Source organism: Mastacembelus armatus, chromosome 8 (assembly GCF_900324485.2).
Source record: "Mastacembelus armatus chromosome 8, fMasArm1.2, whole genome shotgun sequence".
NCBI classification, from domain to species: Eukaryota; Metazoa; Chordata; class Actinopteri; order Synbranchiformes; family Mastacembelidae; genus Mastacembelus; species Mastacembelus armatus.
Window position 1 is genome coordinate 12145431 of NC_046640.1, and position 15998 is coordinate 12161428.

The window sequence follows — 15998 nt, forward strand, 5'->3', positions numbered from 1 at the left end:
TTTTTTTACAGCTCTTGAGGATTTTTGTTGGTCTCGTGGTTCTTGTGTGTGTGTGTGTGTGTGTGTGTGTGTTGTTTTTTTTTAAGACAAGTGATCACACATTAAAGGATATCTAGAGACTCCTGACTCACACACACTCACACACACTCGCAGAGAGAGAGAGAGAGAGAGAGAGTGGTTACAGTGAGAGAGAGAGAGAGAGAGAGAGAGAGCACACCATTGTCAAAGTATCAGCAGAGAGGGGAAAAACTAGAGATCAGATGCAAAGATGTAGTTTCTGGTTAAGCTTTGGCCTAATGAACGGTGTCGTTTCGAGGCTATGTCAGTATGTTGCTGCTTTTACCCCCAAGTGATTTATTCCATGTCGACATCTTCTTTAGAGTCTGTCTTTGTGTGTGCCGGGCTGTCACTGAGGACAGGCTCGGGGTTGTCGGGGTGGCCCTTGTTCTCTAAATGCTCTTTTCTGTCTGCATCCACAGGCTGAACGAGCTGTGCGCTGTGTTCGTGGGCGAAAGTCGAATCGCTGCAAATAACAGAGGTCTGAGTACTTTTGCCAGTGGGCAGGGCGGCCCTGGACGGGCTGGTGTGCGGTGAACCCGTCTTGTCCTCTGATCCCACCTGTCCCTTTTGTGTGGCGTCCGCAGAGTCCGGCGAGCTGCTCCTGCATCCCGCGGAGACGCTGCAGCGGACACTGGGCTGCTGCCTCTCCTCCGGGCTGTCACTGTCACAGTTCGCCGCTGTTGTTGTCTTCAGAGCAGTTTGAGGAACAATGAATCCAAGCGGCTGTGTGATGGGATAGAGTACGAAGTGTCCTTTCCCTATCAAAGGCCGTGAGGGGGGTAAGGCCGCGGGGTTGCGTCTCGGTCTGGAGTCCGAAAGGAGGCTTTCGACGCTAAAAGGGTTCAGTTTCTGTAGGCTGGAGGCTCTGTTGTTGGTGGAGCATGTGCTTGACCGGTGGCTGGCGTCGGGCGAGTCCAGCTCGGGTCCGCCATCGTCCCGGTCCAAGTGTCTTTGGTTCTGGTTTTGCGTCTGGAGAGGGTGAGGTGTTTGGTCGCAGCTCGATTGGGTTTGGTTTCCAGCCACGGAGTCAAAAGGCGGGCCTGTGCTGTGGTCGGTGTCGGTCACATGCGACACCCCGCTGTCGCTGTCTGATCCCGGGGTGTGAAATAAATCCCCAGAAATGAGCTTGTTCTGGGACTTGAGCAGCCGGCGCTCCTGCTTCCGCTTCTTCTTCTCCAGCCTGTCCAGCTCTCGCCGGGCGATCTCCTCGGGGTCCATGGGCTCCCCGCTGCAGGTGGTGGGGTGGGCGTTGTGGGCAGGTCGACCCGGACCTTTCTTCGTGTTCTCCTTTTTCCTCCATTTGGCTCTGCGGTTCTGAAACCACACCTGAAAAAAAAAACAAAAAACAAAAAACAAAAAGATGTGTCAGGTGAACTTTTGCCACTGCAGCGAGAAAATCAATTAGACCAAAACGTGTCTTAACAAGATGCTTATTACACAAACAGTGATGTTACATGTTGCTGCTTTCCGTGCAGGCCTTTAATTGGGCCTTAGATCAGAAACCGATCTGTGTATCAGTGCTGCAAAAAGTTGGGATGAAGCCTGAACAAAAGGAGCTTTGGTTTCAACAAATAACTGAAGCACATAAATCAGTTTTACGAGCCTTAATAATGAACCTCAAATGCAACATAAAACTTAGACAGCTTCTTCTTCGCTGTTTTTATTAAGACAGATATTAATATCATAGATAAAATAAAAGAAGCCAGTGTGTTGTGTGTGCACTGACTATTTCTGCTCTTTGTTTTACCAAGGTTTGTCAGTAAATCTGGAAAATGTTAAGGCGAAGAAAAAACATTTGTAAATAAATAAATAAAAATAAATAAATATCATCTGTCCTAAAATGCTTCACTTTACGCCAAAAAAAAAAAAACTAATGTAATTAAGAGTGACTGATTTGATTAACAAATGTAATTCACTGAGTCCTTTTTAATTATTTAAAAAATGATCACTAAATATATATATGAGCATCCAAAATGAGCTTTTGCCACAGGGAGAGTTATTATGTGGTTTGTACCAGTTTGTGCCATAAAATTGAAAGACTGAGCCATTTGCTATGAATAAATAATGAACAAAGGAATGGAGATGCTCACACAGGCTTACATGTGCATAAAGGACTGAAGTAAAAATGTACCTGAACCCTCGATTCTATCAAGTCCAATCGAAGAGCCAGCGCCTCCCTCATGAACACGTCCGGATAGTGGCTCTCGTTAAAAGCCTTTTCTAATTCCTCCAGCTGCCAACCGGTGAAATTTGTGCGAGTTCTTCGTCTCTTGCAACCAGGGCTATCTTTGTCTGGGTCCCCCGAGTCTGACAGCAGAACGAAAAGAAACGTGAACAGCGGATAAATTAGGTTTAGAATAAAAAAAAACAACATTTTGGCATCAGTGTGGTTTCAGATGAAAGGAGGTTATTTTGCAAACTTCAGAGCTGAACAGCAGGACTGTGTTTGGTATTGTGCCGTCTGTGCCACACATGCAGCCTGCAGCTCATCTGTCGCCTGCTCTGAATTAAGACGGAAGCTTCACATGTTAACAAGCATTTACCTGCTCTGATATTTCCTCACTGACAGGAACATTGTTTTTGCCTGCTTGCATCTGCAGCTTTCGTTGCTGGAAATGAAGCAGAAGGCGAAGAATACTCCTCAGCCTGTGTGTGTGTGTGTGTGTGTGTCTCTGTGTGTGTGTGTGTGTGTGCCTCTGTGTGTGTGTGTGTGTCGCTTGGCTTGCCTTCTAAACACACCATCTAAACGATAACTTGTATCGCAATATCCTGTCTTTGTTTCTTTCTGTGTTTGTCTCTGTGTAACCCAGAGGAGAGGTTCGCCCATTGTGGCGCATATAATGTGTCTTACCTGTCAGTTTGTACTGCTGATTATCTCCATTCATCCCGCAGCCCGAAGACAAGAGGGGGTTGGAATTACCGACCGAAGCCGTACAGGAACCATTAAGTAATCCGTCTATTGAGAAGGGAACCGCGGACGCAGATTGAAGTTGATGCCCGGCTAATTCGTAAACGTGATGGTGGCTCAGATGGTACGGGAAGCCCACCATCCCGCCGAGAGAGCCTCCGAACTGGGCGTGAGGTGGATCCAGTATCCTGCTGTCCATCATCCCGCAGGCAAAATGAAACGACGTCTGGAGGCCGGTGATGGGAATTTAAAAAGCATGCAGTGAGTGTGGCCAACGAGCAGGGGACATGATGTGAAGGGAGGGATGAGCTGTACTTTATCCACATGAACCTCCCAATAATTAGCCCAGGCTCTGGGAATATGAGACCCAATGAGAAGCGGTAATGGGCTCTGACGTCAGAGACGCGCTCTGCAAACGCTCCCCGTATCGATTGCTAATTAAAGCTGACATCCACCTCAATAAACAATATCAGAGCTGTCACAACAAGACAGGAGGGCTTTGATAAGAACTACATCGCAACTACACAGGGGACCCACCGGGAGGAAGGGCTCACTGGATCCATGGAAGAAAGGGCTGCAGGCGGAAAGGTTAGGCCAGGGGCTCCCGGACTTTGTGTTGACTGAACATTAGTGCAGCTTAAATAACAAAACGCATCATATTTTATTCAAGTTAACGCTGTTACTATCAATCATCTTTTCGGCGTCTTGGTTTTGTATTGCCACATCCCCTGGGAATGCAGCATAGAGAAAAGTAGATTTTTAAACATGGAAAATCTTTAATTATTGTTTTGCTGAATCCAGATATCCCGTTTTCCAGGGATCCTTGCGACCTTCTCTGGACTGTGAGACCCTTCTTCGTCCTTGAGCCTCACTTTGGGAACCACCAATAACCCCCCCCCCCCCCCCCCGAGCGTTAGTTATGGGCCATCATTTAAATACATTGAATCTCAGACAGGTTGACATGCAGGACGTAAAGCACATAGACTGACTGCTGAAATATGGCTGTATTTAAAGCGGAGGTGAGACATTGCTGAGGGCGCAGGCTATAATATTTTAGTGATCCAAGGCGAAAAGCGTGTTGTGAACAAAATATATGAGCAAATAAAGGAAAGATCCAGCTACATGAGACTGCGACACAATCCAGAACAACACAGATTAGACCAAATAAACACAACGTCCTTACACATAATCACAACGTTTCCTGTCAGGAAAACCAAATTGGAAAGCTCCTCCACTTGTGTGCAACCCCTGCACTCAGTATGTGACGAGCCCAAATCCTATCTGCTCATTAGCTTTCTCAAATAATTAATTCGACTTTATTTATCCCAAGTCTGGCGCTGTCATAATGTTAATCAGAGTTGAAATTTCGCACCCCACTCATTCCCTGACCCTTGGCACCCGGATTGGCATGTTGTAATAACCTGAATCTCTCAACAGAAGCTGCGATAATTGTTACCCTATTAGCATGCAAATTGTTTAATTAATATTATTATGAGGAAGTATATAATCCGCTCGTCACTTGACCCCCAAGCCCGAATAACAGCCCTGTGTATTTCAATGCGTAGCCTTACATTTTAATGAACTCCTCAGAAATGATCTCGCCTATTAATCCACCTCTTTATATTTTTACTTTACAGTTAACGCACACGGACAAGATCTTATGAAGAATAAAAAGATATATATATATATATATAGTCCCAAACATATACATACATACACATATATACATATATATGTGCTGTCCCCAGCTCGGGGCGCACGCAGGAGCTGCAGAGAAAAGCAAACCCTTCACACAGTCTCCAGAGACATTGCATTTAAATCCGTTTTTCTACAAGCGGGTGACATTGTCAGATTCTAGCTTTAATTAACCCGATAATAAGGCGAACAAGGTCAGCATTCAGTCGCGCTGTCGCCCCTGCTTGTTACCTTTGTTTTTCCTTTTTACAACTTGGCCCTTTGGCAGCTGTTCAGAGAGAGAAAGTAACAATAAAAATATATGTTCTCCTCACTGACACATCGTCTTTATTGCATTTATGTATTCCTGATCTGAATCGATAAGAGCGCAGGGTCCATAGACTGATTGATTAACTTTCCATCCAAGCAGAGAAATTCCAGTGCAAATAAGTGGTGGAGGCTGACAGACACACCTCAACACATTTCAATACTTTCTTTTTTTATTTTAGATTATCAAAATGAATGTGTTGTAAGACACAAAGACAACACGGGAAACTCTTAGACCTCCACTATAAAATTGTGGGGTTTCCAAACACCTTTTTTTTTATTGGTGAGAAAACAACTGTCCCTTTCTGAAACAACTAAATATTATACTTCACTGCGTGCTGCTGCACCTCAGGGCTTAGGCTGTAACCCTTTAGTTTATAAGATAAAAACACACTTAAATTCATTCTTAAGCGTGGCTGAAAGAAAACACAAGCAGGATCTGGAGACTGGATTATATCACTGCTTAGACGACACCGTCCTCTTCCTTATATTATACTTAATGTTTAAGTGTTAACTCTCGCTCTAATCACTTAGGTGCGCCCTTAAGTTGGCTGCTATAGGCTACGAGTCCACTGCGCACAGTCCACGGTGATGAATTAGGTGAAGTAAAGCAGCTGTGGCACTGATGGAGCACATGGGCAGGTCTCTCCAACACACAAAGAAGTGAGAGTTCAAAAGTGCAGACTTACAGTTTAGCCTAAGCTCCATGTGCGTTTTGCTTTACTTTATATGTCCATCAGTGACACTTCCTGCAGCTAAACAAGCAGAAATCAGACACTTCCTCTTGCACTTTGAACTTTTCCCTCCTTAAGTGTCTTTAGTGCCCACTTTCTGGCCTGTTTGAGTCTCCAAAGAGGATCCTGTAGCTGCAGACTCACCTGACTTCAGACAACCAGATAAGTGAAATCCATACGAGTGGCAGCTTGACATGGGAGTTCACATGATACCCACCCCCCTCCTACCCCCCAAAAAAAGACAGAGGCCTTATCAAGATGCCCATCCAACACTGATGCCTACTTTAGCAGCACAGAATCAAATTCATTTTTAATTAGGCAGGCAAATTAATAGGCAGCAGTTTAGGAGTTTAATTACTCAATTAACTTCACGCACGTTAATTTTTAACTATCTAAATTAGGTTGCACATTATTCGATTTGATGATAATTATAGAATTAAATCTAAATTAATTGTTTTGGATGATTTGGATGAACTGGATGCAATTCCAATTAAACAGTAAGGGGGAGGGGAAAAAATAGCTGGTTGCCATTTTAAGCTCACAAATCCTTTGATTCGATTTTAAGCAAGAAACTCTGCCTGGAAATTTTCCTCTGATCCTACAAATTCTCTCTCCTTCTAATCCCACAATTAAAAGTTTCCTCCCATCTAATTATCTGTAATTGTGCCGCTGTCAAAGTAGAATGGAGAAGTGAAAGCGATTGATTTGGACTTTTAATTCAGTTCATTTCTGATAGAAGAGAAAGTAATTCCCTTCAAATTACCTCATTCAATCCTGACACCCTAATGCCCTTCAAAATCTTTTTTTTTTCACTCCCCAGCATTTATATATTAAAAATGAAGCTAGAATGACTAGTGCCTCCTAATAATAATAACCAAACTTCCATTAGAATAATAATTTCATTTCAATTAAAACTGACTTATCACCTTTGCTAAAACGTGCTTAATATGCCGAAAATTATCAATGCTTGAAGGAGCCCAAACTGGGGAGTCTAATTGTAATCAGCAAATCAGAGGTGCTTGTCGCTGCCGTGCCTTTGCAGAGAGGCAGTCTCGGAAATAGAACTAATTTACTCAACTCCCCCGGGAAATCCGCTCAACAGATTAACATTTTCAAAATATAGTAATGATATAATTTGAGAAATGGTGACGCCAATTTGTGAGGAGCCTTTGTGGAGAATAATTTGCATTTTTTTTTCTACCCCCCTCCCCCCACCAACCCCACCAACCCCACCCCTTCGCCACCGCCTGCATTTTGCCCCCGTTAATTACAGCTCCGCAGATGAAGGGTGTGCTGTTTAACTCAGTGCTTATTATTCAACTTCAATCTAATAATTCAACTCTACGGGAATATAAAAAAAGAGTGTAGCCTATCCAAAAATTTAAGCCATCCTCCATATAATCCCAAATGGGTTTGGAAGGGTGAAAATGCGCATAGGTGCATATACAGTGGAGTCTGGCTGTCACTGTGGGTGTCTGTTGTTGCAGCTCATATAGCTTCTGTCTTCTTGTACTTGAAAAAATTATGGGTTTGTTGGGTTTTAAGCATCAAGGACAGCAACCTCCCCCAAACTCTCTGCAACAACATCATCACACTTCCCTGAGAGGGAGAGAGAGGGAGAGATCTCTGTAAGAAATAAACCCCCATGCCCTTCAGGTCACACTTTGCCTACATTATATTGCAGCTATAAGGAACTGTGCATTGCATCTGCAGTAAAGAATACTTTCACAAGGTTACATATACCTAAACTTTGGAGACTAATCCAAGTATGGAAAAAAAAAAAACAAAACAAAAACAGGCATAAAGTTGAGACAAGACAAATGTGGCTATTTATTATCATAAAATACTAACTAGTTGCTAAGCGTGTGTGGTTTATTTTGGTTGTAGCCAAATTGGAAGTGATGGCAGGATAGTCAGCAGTCCCTCACTGTTTCCTCACATTACAAAGAGCTGATAGAGAGAGCGGTGACTGTACTCTGCAGCCCAGCCATCTGCTGCTGTACAAAAAAAAACAAGAAAAAAGAGAAAAACCCCAGAGATATTTACTGTAGAAGTTACGCTGCAGCAAAACAAGACAACATGTTCTGACACAAAAAGACAGATTGGAGCTTATGTGAACTTGTGAGATGCATGAACTGCTATTGCTGTTCTTTCCCACAGAAAACGATGTTAAAAAAAAAGAAAGAAAAAAGTTGTATTTTGGACGTCATTGGTTCGATTGTGTGTGTTCACTTCCTAATCGTTAAGTTGAGCTTACGGCCCCATGCTACAGGAAAAGCAGTCACATTCTGCATCCTACAGTAACACACACACACATTACTCCCCACAGCCCTTCAGGACATCTTGACCCTGCATCATGGCTCCATCAAGCCAAAATTTCAAAATCACATAAAAAGACTTGTTGTGCCCTCTAGTGGCTGTTTGTCCTCTTTTGTTTGTTCTGTTTAGTGTGCCACAAGCGAACGTGCTGACAGGCACATAAATACAATAAACAAATGTCTGGAGGGCTTACAACGTCAGGATCAATAATATGTGACAGGCTGGACAAACAAAGCCATTTATGCCAAAGTGTTCGTGAGAAGGAGCTGACCTTTGACCTCTGGCACTGACCCACAGCAATCGATTGAGTATTTTATTAGTACCATTACATAGACATCGTAGTATAATGAAATTATTCTAATTTGCAATATTCTCATACAGTTTCATGTGTTGAGACTTTCACCCACATTGGTAAAAACTAATTGCTGATAGTAAAAATAGTTACTGTATTTTGGACTGTACTGGGTAAGGAGATCATGCAAAGTGCAGAAAGAAAATATAAAGCCCCAAAATAAGTCACAGATAACACTATAAGTGATACATAACTTACAATGTATGGTTTGCATTGGAGGATATCACTTTTTAAACATTGAATTTGTTGTTTTTAAGTAAGGATGATTTATTTATAATTAATCTAAAAAAAAAAAATTAATATCAAATAACAGTTTTTTCTATCACTATTGGATGGAATTTTTATTATTCAGCCCCAGAATGATTCTGTTAATCCTCAAATGTGACTGATAATCTGAATTTGCATCCTTAACAATGGAAGAAACGGTGTGGCCCTACAGCGTGCGAAAAAGCTTCAGGAACGTGTGTGTGTGTGTGGTGTGGCGGGCCAGGTGTTGTCAGAGCAGTGCCATCTGGCCGCAGCGTTCACAGCTCATGAGGCAGGTGTTGCAGAACAGGAGGGAAATTTATGCTCAGCATTAACTGCCTCTTTTCATTCCCGATGATGCACCTTTACATTATATTTAACACCTCTAAGGAGTCATGTCATTTAAATCGGTTATTGATTGAAATTAATAAAAATGACTGCATTTGGTTATGGTGGACACTTTTAGTTGATCAACCTTCATTCACTATTAATGTGCACAGTCGGGGTGTAGTTCTTCTTTGAAATTCAAAAACTAAAGAGAACTGACATTTCAGACAAGATCTTCACCCTCTAGTGACAATATACAGATAAATAAACATGTTCTATTTGTAATGTCTCTTCTGTAGTTGCTAAACCCTTTGGGATTCACCTGTATCCACAGTCCCACCTTAGCTCAGTGAGCAGTTTGTAGAAGAATCCTGCTGCCATCAACTGGTAAAACCTGTAAAGACATCAGAGGTTCTCTGCTCTAATAAATTAACACTTTAAGCCATTAGTTTGCAAGAGATTTAGCCCATCTAAAACAATGTTGAGGTCAATTTCACTCCATTATACTCACTCTTGTAAGAGCCCAAACTTAAACATAAGAACATGATTTAAGATCCTGGCAAATTGTCAAAGGATTTCATGATTGGACTTGAGTTTTTATAATTAAAGTGTGATATTAGAAATATGTGGCTCTAGCTCACTTTTAATAAATGTAACTTATACATATTTTCATGACGGCTTAATGTTACTTTCAAAGACACTTTTGGGGAGAAATATTTCAAAAGATAGAAAGCACATAGCTATTTTTCTGGATGGCAACTCAAATCTTCCATGTTCAATTTAACAGAGCCGCTGTCAAACTATTAGACAGAGGCTTATATTTCCAAGCCTACGAGAATTGAATTTATGACTCTGATTAAGTCTAAATAGTCTTAACTAATGGCAACTCTTTCCTCAGTCTGTTATCTTTATTGTACCGGGCAGAGAAACGCTCATATCACAGAGATGAACAACTCTAACAGGGAAGTCCAGCTCAGGACTTTGCCATAAAGAGAAACTTTTAAATGACATACCCTCGCACCCCTTATTCTATTCCCTAATCATACTGTGGGCATGAGATGTTAACTACTGACATCAAATGTCTCCCACAGTGCAACACTCACAAGCTGCCCAACAAAATTCATAGAGCAACTTTAACATATAACAAACAAACATAACAAATAAAGTGCATCTTTTCTTGATTGCATTGCTAGTCAGAAAAAATGTCAACAGCATTTAAGATGAAAATGAGATGTGAAGTGTCATTTTACTGTCCTAAACCAGAGAACCCAGACAATATAATATAATATATATATAATTGTTGCTTTATTTGAAAATACTCACTGGAAACGCATCAGGTAGCTATTGGTGCAACTTGAGACACTCAACTCAAAGTGGTGTAGTTCCATTTGTCACCACAGAGGGGAGACAAAGACAAGATAACATTAGTGAAAAATGTTATTCTAAATGAACAATAAGTACTAAAACTGTGTGGCTAAAGTTTTCTTTTATCCACTAACTTTTATCCAGTTAAACTATCTATGAAACTAGATTTCACCAGCAGCCATTTAAATTAATTATTTTGTCCACACCTTTAGTCCTCATAAAATAAAAACCTTATAGTAACTGGTATTTTGTATGTTATTTGTATAATGATAATGGGCATTTATATAGTAAATTATTTAAAAAATCTTCGATCTATCCGAGTGACTCTTTTTTAATTATTTTGTCCTCATCATAAAACACAGTACAAGTTGAGTCTTTTCTAGACTTTACCTGACATTTCTACACCTGCCGTGACGTGCAGCCCTTGCGTCATGGATCTGGGCGGGGCGTGCGTGACGCATCAAAACGGTGAAAACAGCTGGAGCTCAGAGCAGCTAACAAACAGCAGAGATTACAGAGCCGTGGCTGAGGCAAAGTCACAGGTAACCGGGATAAATTAAGCTGAAATTGTTGCCTTCTACTCTAAACACAACAGACCGGGAAGAAAACGGGATTTGGTGAGTAAAACTGAAACAAGAGCTAGTTAACTAAAGCTATCCGTCAGATTCAACTACATTAGTCTGTTTGATTAGCGATGGAAAACAACACCAGCTGGATGTTAACGGTGTTTATTGTGTTTATTCGGGAGGTTCAGTGTGGAAAAGGAAAAGATAAACATATAAGTTTGTCCTCAAACACTTTCACTCGTGTTTTCTCGACGAGGTGATTTAAATGAATTGAACGCTAAGGCAGTAAACAAGCTAGCTGTTAGCATCCGAGCGGTTACTAAGCAAATGTTACTCAGGGGAGTTTGGGATTGTCGTGTTATCCACATGTGGTTAAAGTACAGACATTTGTATTCCCCGGTATGTTACATATCTGATAACTTACACCATCGCGACCAATATGGTCCGTAGTTATGTAATCAACCTTACTAATCTTATGGACCTAGTCTGGCCTAGCTAGCTAGCTAGCAGGTCGCTAGACAACCTCGCTGGACTCATAACATTTAGTTTTCCACTGGTTTTATTTTGGATCAGTACAAGTTCTGTAATCCGGAACTTCCATCTGACTCTAACGTCAAATTGATCCTCTACAAAACAACCAGTCTTGACGCTGTAACGTTACTATCAGAAACTAACTTGTGAATGACTTAGCTAATTTATGGCTAACGTTAGCTAGCATGCAGCCAGTCCTCCTTTTTTTTTCTTTGACCCAGTCACGGTTTAGTTGGGACACTAAGACTTGTTCCTCCTCCCGCAGGGTGCTGAGATTTCACCGCTGTAGAGGGTTTTTTGTTTTTTTCTGAGATGGAGTTTCCAGATTTAGGAGAGCACTGCTCTGAGAAGACCTGCAAACGCTTAGGTGAGTACAGTTAGAGAAGGATGTTAACTTCCTGTTTATTCAACCTGAGCTGATTTAACCATGAAATAATAAACATGACTCGGCAGATTTCCTTCCCATGAGATGTGATGCTTGTCAAGAGATTTTCTGCAAGGACCACATAACCTATGCAAATCACAAATGCACATCATCCTACAAAAAGGTCAGGACTCACTGATGACTGTCTCAGTACATCTTGTACACTGTTCAGTTTTACTTTCCCATAAAGTTTTACCAAGTTATACATTGTTATGGTGTTAGATAAAAATATTTTGGCTGTCATTACTGATTGTTTCATAGAAGTGGACAAGATCTGTAATTGTGTTTTCTTTAATGCCTGATATTAAGGATGTCCAAGTTCCAGTATGTCCTTTATGCAACACCCCCATCCCCATCAAGAGAGGAGAAATGCCTGACATTAAAGTCGGTGAACACATTGATCGAGACTGCAAATCGGACCCTGCACAAAGAAAGAGAAAGGTATAGTATGAAATAAATTTACTGTATCTTACAGTCATTTTGGTTCTGAATTACAACAAAGGATCTGTTTTCTTTACAGATTTTTACGAATAAATGTTCCAGAGGAGGCTGTAAGCAGAAGGAAATGATACGAGTGACCTGTGACCAGTGTCATTTAAATTACTGTCTTAAACACCGACACCCACTAGACCATGATTGTAAGAGTGATGGGAAACCTATGTCTAAATCTGGGTGGGTATGGTATCAGTGTAATGCTGACCTGTCACCTGGAATATGACTGAATAGTTGACCAGTTTTACCTTTTTTTTTTTTGTTGTTGTTTTGTTTTTTTTGTTTGTTTGTTTATTTTAGTCATGCTGCTGTAATCAGGTCTCAAGGTGCTTCCTCCACATCTGCCTCTGGTTCGAGTTCCTCTGCTTCAGGCAGCTCACGACCTGTTTCCAATGGTGTGAGTGTGAATAACAGAGGTCAAAGCAGTGGGTAAGCTCTTCTTAGTATTAATTCTAAATATTTCATAAAACTGGGAATTCTAATGACCTCTTTAATCACTACTTGTCCTATTGTTTTCTTCCTTTTCTATCTGCAGCCAACGGATTACTACTTCGGTTTCAGCACATAATGTAATACCACCCTCCGCATCCTTTCAGGCTGGCATGGTATGAGCATTATTTACACAACATCACATGATTTTAAAATTCCCCTTATAGGAGTGAAATGTAAACATAATTCTGCTGCTCGACTGGCATCATTCCAGACGGAGGAGCAGGCTTTACAAAGGGCTCTGGAGATGTCTTTGGCTGATTCGAAGCAGACAGTTCAGCCAGCCCTTAGGTGAGTAAATGTCATCAAAACCCACAATGCCAGAAATATCCTGTTCGTGTTACGAGTGAGCTCAACATCGCTCCTAACACACTTATCTCGGTGTGAAGCTATTGAGAGTGACAGTGTTTTTGTCATTGACCTTCAGATTAAAACTAGTTTCAAAACACAGTCATTGACCCAACCAGTAGGGAAAACATGGAGTTTAATGTAACACTCGTGAATTTGATTAAGTAAACAAACATTGCTGCTCTTTTAGCAAGGCTATCAAGTTTCATGTTTGTTTATCAGAGAGAAAAATATCATGAAGTACAAGATGGAGAGTTTTTTATTTTTATTTTGACTGGGAGAAAATATAATCATCTGATGCTCATCGAGCAAACAGATGAAATCCAAAAAGTCTTTCTTGCTTTGGGGTTTTCATATTCATTTATATAAAGAGAAACTTGCTTGTTTTCCCCTGATATTGTTTGTGCTGATGAATAATCCAACTGAGTCACACAAAGGTGAAGATCGGGGTGTGAAATTGTTTTGGCTTCAAGGGGAGCATGACAAACAAAACATTTGGGAACCACTGGATTAAAACTAATACAGCAATTACTGCTACAACAATTACTTTTGTTACTGATTAATCTGTCAGCATCAAAGTGTCAGACAATGCTGAAAATATTCATTTATTTTTTTAAAAGCACATTTGTCATGCAAATTCCCATCAGGCTTGTTTTTGTCCAACCAATGTCCAAATATGAAGTTCAATATCACATAAGAACAAGAAATGAGAAGTTGGGACAGTGTAATAATTCATTTTTACTTAAACAATAAATTATCAGAACAGTTGATCAATTTTCATTGGCCTGACTAAAGTATTAACATTTTCAGTCTTATTGAATAGTGTAGTATGTAAGCAGAGTGTGTACAGCAGGATCAGGAGTTTGGCCTTTAATACCACTCTCACAATATCCTCATGGTGTTAAAAGACATTCAAACACTGTATATACATACACACTTACTATGTGTTTGTAATATCAGCTTTCCAGGCAAATTGCCTACACCAAGAGTTTTGTTTGTAGCATCCAAAAAAGACATTCAATTTTTTTTTTTTTTTTTTTTTTGTTAATTGTATTATGATCCAGCCAAGTGGATGTTATGGTGAGATTCTTCAGCTGTTATAGCCAACATACGCTCTCAGTTTCAAGTAGTGGGAAGGCAGAATTAACATTTTTGTTCTCATGTACAGCGGACTGCATTGTTAATTCAAACAACTATATGTGTAATTTGTATTCACTGGCAAACAATAGTCAGGTTGCACTATAAATAAAACCAACTTCTACAGGTTTTAACTTTGTTCTTGTCTTCTTTAGCTAAGTTTGTTAGTTTTAAGGGTTTTTTTTTTTCCATCTCAGCCCTGAGGAGCAGGAGGATCTGGCTCTCGCTCAGGCGCTTGCTGCCAGTGAAGAAGAGTACAGACGCCAACAGCAAAGACAACAGGTACCCGGAAAGCTTAGCCGTCAGTAGCATGCAAACAGGAACACATGTAGGTACATTGTTGCCATGGCAACGCCCCCCCTCTTTGAACTTTTTCAGAGGATGAAAGACTAATTTGCTTTTCATACATTTTAAATTATTAGAGGAAATATATGGGGTGAAGTGTCTTTCTTTCTAACTGCCTTTTCTCTTTTTATTTAGGAGAGGGAGCAAAAACAGTCCAGCTGCAGCCTTTCTTAATCTTGGACCACCGTTTATGATTAAAGCCGTGCTAATTATCCAACTGCACATCAGTATCCAGGATCAGTGATTGTTACATGAAGAAAAACTTTTGGAAACTGCTGAGACATTATCGCCTTTTACAATATAAGCACATACTTTCCTAGCAGGATCCATCATTTTTACTAATGATTTCCTCTGTACATATTTTATATGATGATCATGATGAATCCATTATATTAACATATGTGAATATTAAATAAATTATTTCAATAGTGGACATTGAATTTTGAATCGCTCACTTAATTCTGATTTCTTGACAGTTATTCAGGCAAATGAGCAAGTTATTTCTCCACAAATTGTTACTATGGGCATCTAGGCTGAAGGTGTACAAGATGTTTTGCAGTTTTGACTGATATTTCTTTTAAAAACCACCTGGATTTTTGATTTATTAGTCTTTAACTGATCTGATGTGCATTACAAATAAACAATTTGTAGTAAATGGAGGAATGATTGCCAATAAGGCAGCTAAATGCATATTTTTGTTCAGTATTTCTGATTATAGCTCAAGTCATTCAGGGCTTGTACAGCAGAGGGCAGCATTTAATCTTTCATACAGGGTTTTTACTTCACACATGAAAGGATCTCAGAACATTTTTTTTTTCTTTACCTATTGTTCTTTAGAGATTCAGTTGTAATGTTAAATGGTGCTTCAGTCCACTGAGCTGCTGGTTGTGACCATCAGGGTCAGCAGTTGAACAGTGAATGTTGTGGCATTAGCTGACCCATGTGATTTACATAATATTTAATAAGAGGAATTGAAGGCTTTTTCAACCTGCTGCCTTTAGCATGTGTCAAAAGATCCTTAATTACCTATCAGGTGCCAGTGACATGTAGTCACCTCAGTCATTTCACACCATGTTGGATATTCATTGTTAGTATTGTTCTGTGACAATTCTGAAATCTTAGAATCTTAGACCTTCATATTCAGCCTCCTAAAAGTATTCACAGCATGATTTTGTATTGAACAAAATTATGCACTAGATGAGCTGATCAATTGTAGCATCTTGCTGCATAAATTTGCATATTCATGAGTAGAGTCGTTTTCTTCAAGCTACTATCAGTACCGAAAGCTTGTTAGCATTTTGAAATTATGCATTCCTTCTCATGTTTATTCTTTGAGAAGCTATAGCTGATCTTT

The 15998-nt window shown here is 40.3% G+C and overlaps 2 protein-coding genes across 4 annotated transcripts; one reads left to right on the forward strand and one right to left on the reverse strand.

The window, feature by feature from the left end:
* Window positions 1–354: 354 nt before the first annotated feature.
* uncx (UNC homeobox) lies at window positions 355–3170 on the reverse strand. Its single transcript, XM_026325679.1, has 3 exons — window positions 2912–3170; window positions 2192–2367; window positions 355–1386 (listed from the first exon to the last, which is right to left on the reverse strand). Exons 1-3 carry the CDS (start codon window positions 3168–3170, stop codon window positions 355–357), a joined length of 1467 nt encoding a protein of 488 aa, XP_026181464.1.
* Window positions 3171–10772: 7602 nt separating this feature from the next.
* zfand2a (zinc finger, AN1-type domain 2A) lies at window positions 10773–15077 on the forward strand. 3 transcript variants are annotated; one of them, XM_026325140.1, is made up of 10 exons: window positions 10773–10929; window positions 11675–11776; window positions 11863–11957; window positions 12143–12274; window positions 12354–12505; window positions 12626–12754; window positions 12861–12930; window positions 13029–13105; window positions 14497–14627; window positions 14780–15077. In XM_026325140.1, exons 2-9 carry the CDS (start codon window positions 11722–11724, stop codon window positions 14606–14608), a joined length of 822 nt encoding a protein of 273 aa, XP_026180925.1. In that variant the 5' UTR covers window positions 10773–10929; window positions 11675–11721; the 3' UTR covers window positions 14609–14627; window positions 14780–15077. The 3 variants fall into 3 exon arrangements, with proteins under 3 accessions (XP_026180925.1, XP_026180923.1, XP_026180926.1); XM_026325138.1 differs by having other exon boundaries at window positions 14497–14581; XM_026325141.1 differs by lacking the exons at window positions 13029–13105; window positions 14780–15077 and having other exon boundaries at window positions 14497–14611.
* The last annotated feature ends 921 nt before the right edge of the window (window positions 15078–15998 follow it).